Here is a 12,397-nt window from a genome sequence, read left to right as displayed (position 1 = left end):
ATGAGACAACACAATAGAAATAAAACAATTGACTCATTTTTTATATTTTAAAATGTCCATGTTTTTCCCTTTCAGTACAAAAGATCATGAAATGATTTGCAGTAGAGCATACATTTATCTATTATTTGTCTATTTCTTAAAGAAGAAAAAAAAGAGAAAAATGGAGCATTTTCAAAATACCACACAGCTGCAATGGTACTATTACAAACTGTAAGCATAAGTGCATTATTTTTTAGATGATCTGTGTTTTACTGATTCAATATGTAGCCAAGCGTGTCTGTTAATGTTCTTCAGTGAAGCAGTACTGCATTATTCGATTTCATCTGAACTATGGACCAAATTGATGACAAATCTGTCACAGTGTATTTGAGCAGCATGTCTTCACTCAGCCTGTTTTGGCGTATCCCTGTGGTCCCGAGGGGACCTGAGAGTACCCTCTTCTGCAGGTCGTGGAGGACGGGTCGCAGGTGTATCCATACTGACAGCAGTGCAGACCATCTGCACAACACTGGCCCTGAAATCAGTCCAAGTCTTGGTGTTAGAACAAAATATTGATCAATAAATTATTGCACTAAAGGGTGATAAGCACTTTCATTTCTAGGCTTATGATCAGAGCACACACCACCATGATCATTGATCATTCACTGTCCTTGTGATTTAAACCATCTCTATTGCATGATCATTCTTTAATATCTGACAACCTGTCTCACTGCACAATCCATACCAGCTGGTAGGGACAGCAGTTCAACCTGCCCGATGGTGATTTAAACCATCTCTATTGCATGTCTACCTGACATTGCTTCTTGACATCTTTAATATCTGACAACCTAATCTCACTCCAAACAACTGCACAATCCATACCAGCTGGTAGGGACAGCAGTTCAACCTGCCCGTTCGTCCCTTGCAGCAAGTACTTCCTTGAGGGCAGAAATGCTTGGCATCGCAGCGAATGACTCCTGCATCAGGGAAGCTGTTGCTGGCTTCTGTCAGAGCTGCCATGGGTGTCTGCAAAATGGGAAAGACATGCTAACAATCATTCTCTGGTTCTTACTTTACCTCTGTGCTTTTTCTCTCTTTTTTTTTTTTTTTTCCTGTTTTTCCAGGGTGGAAGGGTGTGGCCCGGGCCAAGAAAGTACCATTTAAATATTGCAAAAGATCTGAATCACAAGGCGGATTCACAAGTAATTTTTCCCTTTCACTAGCATTGTGAGATTTGGCCTACTTAATGCCGTACACCCCAAAATCCAGCAACTAAAAACCTGGTTTATGTCGCTACGCTACAAAATGTTAGTGAAAACCCAGGGATCAATCACAGTAAATCCAAAACATACTTTTTTTTTTGACCACATACCATCCACTTTTAAGTTCATATGACTAACTTGTTAGCAAACAGTTGCTTATTCAGACATTTGCATTCATGGTGTTCCTCACCCCACGATGAATGTACGTCAAATATTCATTCTCCTGCAGCAGGACATTTATGATGATTTAGCTTTATGTTTTTCAGTTAGTTGTTAACGTTGTCAAACCTTGACTGAAGCACAGAAATAATGAGTGAAATATTCCCACGACACACTTCACATACGAAGGTACGGTGCGGTATTTCCTACCTCCTCCACGTTGCTTTCGTCCTCTGACGGTGAAATGAACGAGGCAAGGACTGAAGACAGAGGTTGTTTGGGGCTGAATGGATACATCGGGCTTTTCCTCACACAGTGTGTGTACGTGAGATCGCAGTCGTAGCCCATTGGACAACAGTGGTAGCCATCTAAACAACACCGACCCTGTAAGACACACATTTAATGCATCAATCAATACAAAGTGACACAATGTTTTGGTAGCAGTTTAAAAACAAGTTGCAAGCTTTGAGTTGATGTCAGCAAAAGGAATTTCATTCGAATCATGTCTTATTGCGCAAGTGTATAAAGGTCAACTCACAGAAGAGTAGGGACAACAGAACCAGACACCTTTAGGGTGTCGGCAGCAAGTCGTGCCATCGGGACAGGTGTGGTAGTTGTCACAGTGGACAACTGAACTCTTTTTTTGCTCTGGGACAAGGTCATTTTGGGGCTCCTGGAGGTGAGTTACAGGAAGAACCAGGGCGCTTGGTTCCTCTGCAGCCTCCTTCTTCACCATGGGCATGCTCAGCCACGGCTCGTTGACTTTCTCGCACATGGAGGTGCCCAGGTTACAGTGAAATCCTGAGGGGCAGCAGTGGGCCTGATCGGAGCAGCACACAGCCTGAAGACACATAACACACGGAGACAACGAGTCAAGAAATATGAGGACCAGTTTTCCAGGAGCAAAACGTCATTTTTTGACAACTAACATTAAGACACTATGCTGGTGGCAGGTTACCTTATGTGTGAATATGTCTGACTTACCTTTGGATATGCACAGCAGCTATAGCCATCGGTAGTCTTGCAGCAGGTGGAGAAATCGGAGCAGACATTCCCATCAGGGCATGTGTTGGAGGAAGAAACAAAACCCCACACAAATCCTCCAACTAACAAGCACAGAGTGATCCTCAACATCTGGAGGAGAGAGAATCAACAGGGAGACGTTTCTGTTGTTACAATAAATGTGATTTTTATTCAAATTTACTTACAGCAAATGTGAAACTTTTACTCTTTTGTTTAGTTTTAGCCTTCTAAAAAGTTCCTGTTCACTTAAAATAACCTCACTAGGCAGTTTTGATAAATGTGAATTCTGTGTTTATTAAAGCATTACACTGGTGGCAGTTATGACAAAAAAGCAGAGTTCAAAGAGAGTTGTAGGTTCCTATCGCTTACCTTCAGTCAGAGCAGTGACTCAACAGCTTCCTGTCGAACGTCTCACACTTTCTCTGAACTGAAGAGCAAACATGTTGCTCTTTATAGAAGAGGTTAGACACTCCCCTTGAACGAAATCTGGAAGCTGAATTGTACATAACCCGCGACTGTCAGATTAGGCAAGGTGTGTCACTGCAACTACAGTTCACCACAACTGACCCCACTGGGGAATTGTAAAGGAGGGTTTGGTAATCATTGCGCAAAAGTAAAAACACATAAGCAACACACATTGAACTCACATTAACCTTTGATAACTTGCATTATTTCAATCACAAGACCTGCCTGTATGCGTCATTTGAAAACAATGACCTTTATTTTCAAAGAAAGTAGGCCAAATGTTTCTAAACTTTTAGTCTGATATGACCCATAACTCTATAGTGGATAACATCTTTAAAGAAATATTCTACTGATTTATGTAGCTTTATAAATGAAACGTACTGAATAATGTACTTTGGCCCAATTTTAAATTGTGCATATTTTCCCATCGTCTCCAACTCGCTATTGTGCTCCATTTCGGGAGAAAACACTTTTTAGTGCACTACATGTATCTGGCAGACTTGAGTGACTGTACTTACTTTCCACCACTCATAAATAGTCAACTTCCCAAATCTTTAAAAGTTTCATATAAAATGGGGTAAGTTTTGAAAGAACTGCAGCGAGTCACGGGAGCTGCACCATATATGAACGTGTAATTTGATTTTGATACACACACACACACACACCAAAAATAAGTACTTCTCAGCCTAAAGGTTGTAACTAAGTAACAGCAATAAAAGCTAAGACAATACTTTATTGATGAATTCCCATTATTCATACATTTACACTGCAGTGTAACAACTCGTCTAACAAAACAGTTATCCCTTGTGTGAGGTTGACTGGGTAGCTTTCTTATAACGGGTCCAACTTCAATATGAGGCTGGCGAGACATCAGGTCGTCAAGTCTACATGCATGACACAGGCACTAGCAGAACAGCCTCACGTAGCAATGGTCGATGTCGAGGTGAAGCAAAGGGAGTGACTCCTGCAAGGCCAGCATACTGGAGGTGGGTGTTGAGCGCGAGGAACACCGAAATCTCCAGAATAAAGAAGAAGAGTGGCCGGAGGGAGGCGGGGGGTAGTAGTGTGGAATTCACTTCAGTCCTGTCGATGGCTGTAACTTAAAGAACAACAATCTACAAAAAGCATAGTGATAATTTAAAAAAAAAAAAAAAAAAAAAAAAAAATTGATGAATGATATGTACCAGTCGTTGCCACTTAAGAGGGACGTGTGCCTCCCTTGTTTTCACTTCACGCACAGAACCCCAGCATTACAAGTCAGTAGGTCACCTCGTTCAGGCGAGGTGACCAAAGCTGGATGGGAGAAGTTTGTGGTTGTCGAAGGCAAAAAAAAAAAAAAAAAAATGACACTATAGTGAACTGTCGGGAGAACAAGAGAACCGTGGAGACACGGCTGTTAGTCGAGCTCCGAGTCTGACTGAGACGCTGCCTTCTTTTTCTTTTTCCTGCCGTGTTTCTTGTGCTTCTTTTTCCTCTTTTTCTTGGATTTATCCTGGAAACAGTAAACATTTTGCATTTAGGAAATGTCTTTTAAATAAAGCATTCACTTCATTTAAGCTACATCTGCAGCTATACAGACAAGAATAAGGTAATAGTTAACCCCCCTCTGCCCCCGAATAATCTTGTTCTTACTGTAATTTGAAAAAAGGAAATCAAGCAAATTGCTCACTGTGAATTTCTCCTTTTCCTCACTACTTCTCTTTTTCTTCTTGGGTTCTCTCTATTAGAGGGAAAAGTAGAAATGTGAACATGAAGAGGGAAGTTTTGAGATCCAGCTACTCCTAAAAAGACCATTTCTCATTTCACAATATGGGAGTTTTTAGAGGCAGCTGCAACAGCAGTTAAATGAACAAGTGAATTTTAGTCCAGATTTGTCAGGTATAATCTTCTTTATGAATCAAATCTCTGTCTTCTGTTACATATACTACATACAAAACAGGGCAACAAGACGCCGATGGTTTTGTCGTGTTTTGTTTAAACTATATTTTACATTTTGCTCATAAATTTGGCCACAAAAGTTAGTACAAAATCATCAGCAATGCATGTTTTTCCAGTGAAAATAAAACACTGAACTGACAACTGATTTGGAGCCATTTTAGTAAAAAAAAAAAAAAAACATGAAGAAAAGGGTTAAGAAACTGATTTGATGAATGCTGTGAAAGTTATATTAAACCGTTAAAGTGGGGCTGTTTTTTTTTTTTTTTTAGACGGCGGTGGTTAATCGCGGTCAAGATCTCCTTCCCGAGTGATACTTTGAGCACCTCTAAAGACACGAGTTAAACCTACAGTAACTGTCGACGGGTTGTACTGACAGCTTATAGTGAACACGAGTTTTATACAGAGAAAAAAACAAAACGTATTAAAATGATTTAAACATCATTTAACCGACTTCCTCTAAAGAGCAAAAGAAAGAAAACATGAACATCTGGCAGAGTGAACGTATAAGGGAAAATGAAAGCGAGACTTGATGTTTGGTAAACGTGTACTGTAAATGTGGTTTAGATACAGTGCTTGGAACTGGAACACAGAAAACCACACATTAACTTTCAACTGCAGTCAAATTAAACGGTTAAATGTGTTTTCTGAAAGGGCTTGAGAGTGGACGTTGCTCCTTATGTATTCTGTTCCTCATTGTTTTATTTCAGAAGAAGAGGCAGAGCACAGAAATAAAACATACCCACAAAGAAAATATTTATACACTGCTGGGAATCTGACTTAACATTGGCCAAAGGTCCAAAATGTACTGCAATATTCAAATTTAATTGATGAGTAAAATGGGGTTAACATATGAAGTGCTTTGTTGACTAAAACTAGACAATTAAATTTCTGTGGTTCAATTTGACCAAATGCTTAAATGATGAAGACGACTAAATCTGACCAAAGCTGCAAATCTGGTGCATTTTCATGTTAGCATGGAGCGTCACAGGAATAAATTCAGGTGTCACGAGTTCTCAAAAAGACTTCTAATTAAGAGGAACAAAGAACTAAAAGAGGAACAAGGAGGAGAGCCGGATGAATTAATTCAAGTCAGTTTGTGGAAGTAGGACTGCAAACCGGTTTGCCAGAAGAATAGTTGAAAAAGAAACACTGAATGGCATTCTCTACAGATTTCAGTGCTGTCAACAGCTCACTTCCCCTTCTATAATTATACAATAAAAACACTTAATACCTCTTCACCCTCTGAGTCAGCAGACGACTCTGAAGATGAGCCTTTATGAATTCTTTCTGCCTTCCTTTTTCTTCTGCGTCCCTTTTCATCCTGATGGACACAAGATTTACAGTAAAAAAACAAAAGAAAAAAAGATTTTAACAGGTGCATTGGACACCGAGCATCACAAATCTGTGGAACTGTACCCATGTCAATTTATTGCCACCAAAAAGACAGTTCAATGAGTCACTGAATTAGAGTAAACTACCTTGTCTTTGTCGCCTTCAACCTTGATTCTTTTTCTTTTCTTTTTGGGCAGAAAAACACACATTTTTACTACCAGAGTCTGTTTCTATGAAGATGTGATGAAACAAAAGAAGCCAGTTGTGCCACAATAAAAAAGATAAACCTTGCTTTCAGCATCTGATTCTTCGTCCGAGCTGTCCGACGCTTTCCTGGCTGACGACCTCTTTCTCTTCCGCTTCTTCTTCACGCTCTTCTTTTCGTCCTGTGAACACAAACGGAATTACAATCAAACGGTGTCGAGCGGCATAAAACAAAACTATTGAGCTTCCGTGTATTGTGAGGTTAAGTTGTGTTTTAATATTGGAGATAGAAATAGGCTCCCCGCAGCACGTCTATCCCTTTTTTTTTTAAATACAACAATTTAAGTACGACACAAATCTCTCCACAGATTATACAGCATACTTTAATGCAGGATACGTTTTCATAATGCCGAGCTATTCAGCTGTCAAACTGGCTTCATGTCGAATACAGATTTGCTTTTTGCCGCCAGGATTGGGGTCAAAAACTGTGATATGGACAGATCAATAACCACATTCTCATACATGCATCTCCGAGTGTTACATTGAGGTTAACAGTGCTCTTTTTTTTTTTAAATCACACTGTGAAGTCTGATGCGACCTACCTCATCTTCAGACTCTGCGGAGGAGCTGCTGGAGGAATCAGAACTCGATGAGGAGGAGGAAGATGAAGAATGCTTGACCAAAACACAGTAGAAGCAGGGTTCATTAGACTTGAGGTTATTCGCTTGTTTGAAATCAGAACATTAGATTCATAGGATTCAATAAAATAAGCAACACTGCGTGTTTTGTGTGGCCATCAGAATACTGGAGGCGTCTCCTCACCCTGTTAGATTTCTTCTTCTCTTTCTTCTTTTTCTGAAAACAAATGCCGACCAAAGAGAAGTCAACGTAAGTAAAGATGAGATTTAAAAAGGTGAAACTTCAAATTTCTAATATGGGATCGGTATCGTACCTCCTTCTTGTCTTTCTTCTCCTCTTTGTCTTTGTCCGCTGCTTTTTTATCTCGTTCTTTGTCCTTGTCACTTCCACCGAGCCGTTTTTCTCTGTTTTTTGCCAGCTCTTTTCTCCATCTCTGAAAACAATGGGAAATAACAACGTTATAGATGTAATAACTGATATTTATCTACTAACTTTTTCCCCAACATGCAGCAACTTCTAACCAAGTAAGAAGCGCAAGTGATTGTCTTGTAGAGCAGTTAAACACTGTGACCACATGTTATATTCTGGACGTGAGGGCTTGGTGTACATTTATCCAGATTTTTATTGGTTAAAATGATTCTCAATACACATGCAGAAAACACGTTTTATATTTATACATTTCTGATTTAGCACTGTACAACAGAAAGTTAACTGAAATATTGCATATTTCCAAACAACAGAAGTTAAATAGTTTTAGCGTATGAAGTACAACACCTGTGTCCTCAACTGCTGCGTCTAAGAAGCGCCCACGTGCGAATTGATTTTCGGCCGTTTTCTTTTTCTTAACATGCACACGGCAGATTCTGTGACATGGTTTGGTTTGTGTTGCCTCGTCACTAACTTTTGTCGTCCAGTATTTGCATTCAGCTTCTGCATCTGTTCTTTAATATATTGTGTTCACTGAAGCCTAAATGAACCCACACGACTGGCACACCCTCTTTTTTTTTTCACACTGTATGATTTCTTCCTCGTCTGCACCTGTGGCTGTTTCTGTGTCTCCAACATTGGGCTGTTCAGATCATTTATAACTGCTGGCTGGTAGCCCGGAGGAAACGTGCCTACAGTGGTGTGAAAAAGTGTTTGCCCCCTTCCTGATTTCCAATCTGTCGCACTTAAATGTTTCAGATCATCAAATAAATTTAAATATTAGTCAAAGATAACACAAGTAAACACAAAATGCAGTTTTTAAATGAAGGTTTTTATTATTAAGGGAGAAAAAAAAAATCCAAACCCACATGGCCCTGTGTGAAAAAGTGTTTGCCCCCTCCTGTTAAAACATAATTTAACTGTGGTTTATCACACCTGAGTTCAATTTCTCGAGCCACACCCAGGCCTGATTACTGTCACACCTGTTCTCAATCAAGAAATCACTGAAATAGGACCTGCCTGACAAAGTGAAGTCGACCAAAAGATCCTCAAAAGCTAGACGTCATGCCGAGATCCAAAGAAATTCAGGAACAAATGAGAAAGAAAGTAATTGAGATCTATCAGTCTGGAAAAGGTTATAAAGCCATTTCTAAAGCTTTGGGACTCCAGCGAACCACAGTGAGAGCCATTATCCATAAATGGAGAAAACATGGAACAGTGGTGAACCTTCCCAGGAGTGGAAGTGTGTGTCCCGTTACATCTGGCGTAAAAGTAACACCGTATTTCAGAAAAAGAACATCATACCAACAGTAAAATATGGTGGTGGTAGTGTGATGGTCTGGGGCTGTTTTGCTGCTTCAGGACCTGGAAGACTTGCTGTGATAAATGGAACCATGAATTCTTCTGTCTACCAAACAAATCCTGAAGGAGAATGTCCGGCCATCTGTTCGTGACCTCAAGCTGAAGCCAACTTGGGTTCTGCAGCAGGACAATGATCCAAAACACACCAGCAAGTCCACCTCTGAATGGCTGAAGAAAAACAAAATGAAGACTTTGGAGTGGCCTAGTCAAAGTCCTGACCTGAATCCTATTGAGATGCTGTGGCATGACCTTAAAAAGGCGGTTCGTGCTGGAAAACCCTCCAATGTGGCTGAATTACAACAACTGTGCAAAGATGAGTGGGCCAAAATTCCTCCACAGCTGTAAGACTCATTGCAAGTTATCGCAAACGCTTGATTGCAGTTGTTGCTGCTAAGGGTGGCCCAACCAGTTATTAGGTTTAGGGGGCAAACACTTTTTCACACAGGACCATGTGGGTTTGGATTTTTTTTCTCCCTTAATAACAAAAACCTTCATTTAAAAACTGCATTTTGTGTTTACTTGTGTTATCTTTGACTAATATTTAAATTTGTTTGATGATCTGAAACATTTAAGTGTGACAAACGTGCAAAAAAAAAAAAAAAAAAAGAAATCAGGAAGGGGGCAAACACTTTTTCACACCACTGTACATCTGCATCCATAAACAAAGACCATGAACACACACTAACTGACAGCGATTGGTTGTTTGTTAGTAAACTAAGCTGTGATTGGTTGTCAAATCATTAAGAATAGGTTGACTGGCTGAAATCATTTATCAACTTTACCAACATTAGGGGAAACTGGGTCACAGAGTTGGTAAATCCATATATTTGATTAACTGCCCAGCCCTAGTGCATACTTTGTTGCCTAGCTGAATCACTCTAGAGATCAGTACATCGGCATGTGATTCAAACCTCGTTCATTTTGTCCTCAAAGTCAGCCAGAGCTCGAGAGCCCTTTTTCTTCTTCTCCAGCTGCTCCTTTAGCTCCTCCCTGATAAACAGACAGTAAATAATTTGTAATACAGCTCATAATGTTACAATGTTACGTCTGTTAAATATTTCTCTTGTACAATATTTGAACAGTAAATTCTTGATAAAAATGTGGTGAACACTATAATTCATTAAAACCATCAAAAAGAAATATTGGAGAGCCAGAAAAAAGTACTTTATGCCCCTGTACTCTTTAATATTGCATTACAAATTCTTTGCATAAATGTAAATGCTCAAGTAAAAGCGATAGATAGCAAAACTGACAGTTTAATCTACATCATTTATAATCCATGTATTGTGGCGATGAGTAAACCAACCCTCAGTTCACACACAGCCATCAACTTCCAGAGGACCTCTATTTCTGATTTCAATTGTCTTTGGCAGCACTTTTTTTTTTTTTTTTTTACAAGAGCACCCTGGAATAATGCTGACATTGCAGCTATACAGACTCAAATCCACTGAAAATCAACTTCATTTAAATAGAGTGAAAAATGTCACTTCATTTTCCTGCTGTGACACTGAACTTTAACGAGCCGGGGTCACTCAAATTCTACGCGTGCGTAAAAATGTAACAAACCCTCACGTAACCTCAAAGTCTGTTTATGCTGTGGACTCAAAATGATATACCGTATCAAATTCAGATCAGAAGAGCGTCATGATTTCTGTCCATGGTGTGCAAACGTCTGGCGAATCGGAAGGACGAAAACCATTTTGTCTCTCTTGATAAACATTTTATGAAGTACAGACTACTTTACCCAACAAAGATATCTTTACAAAGGCTGCTTTACATCAGACAAAACTTCTTTATCTATTTGCGGGACTCAATGTTCCTCAGTGAGGGCCCATACCTAACACTTATTTAGCTGAATAAAACACACCCACAACATTGCAAAGCACAACCCTAAGCTTGAATGCACTTTCACAGCTTACTTGTTGATTTTTATCCCATTAGATGAGTTCTGGTTATCCGTGTCGAGAGAACCACTGACTTTGAAAGCCGCACAAAAATCCAAACCTGATGGCTAAATCGAACCGTGTTACTGAAAGACCCGGGAGGGATGCAAATATCAGGGGAAGGCGGGAGTGAGAACGGTACGCGTCTGATCTCACAGTGTCTGTCCTTTACTCACCATGTCGGCCGAGGTCTACTTAAATAATCCTGGATGGTCGGTCCAGAGTTCTGTACCGGGCCCCGGGCTCGGGCAGCAGCGATGGGGTTGATGTAAGCCTGAAACACCAGACAAAGGCACTTTATTTACACACGTCCGACGGCAGGTACTCAAATATACTCCCAAGATTAGGAAAATGAAAAGGAACTGAGATTAAATAATTCTGCAAACACCACATGCTAAAATCTCCACACACACACACACACACAAAAAAAACCCCATTAAATTCGAGTCAATAAAGCTCTAAAACAGTTTAAAAAAAAACTAAAACGTCTGAACAGTGAAACCTTTGAGGGTTAGATCACAGCAGGGCTGATGTATTATTCACAGATGTATTTGAATTCACTTCATACTGTGTAAAATGACGCCGACCAAACAGCACCACATCCACGTCTGTCAGCGAACAGTGTTACAAAACAAAACAAAAATAAAACCCTGCGCTTCATGTACTACGTGGAAGCTGAAACGCAAATCTTTTGACTGCTACTAGATCTTATGTCAGCGTGTTGAAGACGAGGTGAAGCTGCGAGACGCATCGAAAAACGCTGCGCAACATCAGCACGTCCAAAAAAAAAAAAAAAAAAAAAAAAAAAAAGACAGAAACTGATCCAAAAGGGACGGAGGCTAAAGTTAGCATGTGCTCTTTTAAGTCTTGGCCATTACACGCTGCAGTTAAGCAACTAAAAAACCCTGAACACGCAGAAATTCCACGCGTATTGTTGAGGAGGAATATTCAATATATATATATATATATATTTAGGGATATTAATACGCGGATCAGCTGAGCACAGTTAAGGCCTAGCATCACATACGTTAGCCAGCCATTGCTAAACGCTAACGCTGGGCTTGTTTTGTTTTTATCCGAGGTGGGGAGTCAAAATGTCACCGCGAATGAATACCTCCGTTTTATTTCAATTTATGTGACGCATCTCACCACGCGATTGTCCCTCTTGCCCATGTCGAGTTAGTCACGAGGAAACATGTCCAAGAGAAAGAACAACCATCACCGTTGCTAGCTTTTACCTAGCCACTTAAGACTGGGTTGACGGAAGCTTCTTCTTCGTCTTTCTTTTTTTTTTTTTTTTTTTTTTTTCCCCGAGGACTGACATTCCGACTGTCAGTTGCATACCGCCATCTACTGACCCGGAGCACGTACTACAACTCGGCTGTTTTAATATCACAAAAGTCTTTTGTAGTCTAGTAAATAATCTGGTGGGTTATATATTTTTTTAATTTATTTATTTATTTATTTTTTTCTGATAAAATCTATTACCCTCTCCGTGTTTCCCACACATTATCTCTATTTGTTCCTTGTACTTCTGTCTTCTCTCCCTCGGTTGCGGGCTCACCGTTTGTTCATTGTATTTGTTGCATTATTTTGTTTTCAACATTTTGTTGATGGAAGGTGGCAACCTGATAAGGTTAAGTGTGAAACAGACTGAAAACATTT

General features: G+C 39.9%; 2 protein-coding genes across 3 annotated transcripts; both read right to left on the bottom strand.

Annotated features, from left to right (window-relative positions):
* Positions 1-317: 317 nt before the first annotated feature.
* Positions 318-3,506, bottom strand: LOC138618724 (progranulin-like). The gene is made up of 6 exons (XM_069694641.1): positions 2,793-3,506; positions 2,385-2,534; positions 1,939-2,241; positions 1,611-1,784; positions 862-1,005; positions 318-514 (listed from the first exon to the last, which is right to left on the bottom strand). The coding sequence occupies exons 2-6, from the start codon at positions 2,532-2,534 to the stop codon at positions 386-388; spliced, it is 900 nt and encodes a 299-aa protein (XP_069550742.1). The 5' UTR covers positions 2,793-3,506; the 3' UTR covers positions 318-385.
* Positions 3,507-3,601: 95 nt separating this feature from the next.
* fam133b (family with sequence similarity 133 member B) lies at positions 3,602-12,001 on the bottom strand. Of its 2 annotated transcripts, XM_069694653.1 has the most exons (11): positions 11,882-12,001; positions 10,909-11,006; positions 9,701-9,779; positions 7,315-7,434; positions 7,185-7,217; positions 6,965-7,036; positions 6,446-6,544; positions 6,305-6,343; positions 6,058-6,147; positions 4,558-4,608; positions 3,602-4,380 (listed from the first exon to the last, which is right to left on the bottom strand). In XM_069694653.1, the coding sequence occupies exons 1-11, from the start codon at positions 11,903-11,905 to the stop codon at positions 4,285-4,287; spliced, it is 801 nt and encodes a 266-aa protein (XP_069550754.1). In that variant the 5' UTR covers positions 11,906-12,001; the 3' UTR covers positions 3,602-4,284. The 2 variants fall into 2 exon arrangements, with proteins under 2 accessions (XP_069550754.1, XP_069550763.1); XM_069694662.1 differs by lacking the exon at positions 4,558-4,608.
* Positions 12,002-12,397: the final 396 nt, after the last annotated feature.

This window comes from Brachyistius frenatus, unplaced genomic scaffold, assembly GCF_029030835.1.
Source record: "Brachyistius frenatus isolate BFR_SWC_R1_liver_20210118 unplaced genomic scaffold, ASM2903083v1 Contig_2, whole genome shotgun sequence".
Classification (NCBI taxonomy): Eukaryota; Metazoa; Chordata; class Actinopteri; family Embiotocidae; genus Brachyistius; species Brachyistius frenatus.
This window is presented reverse-complemented; position numbering and strand designations above follow the sequence as displayed.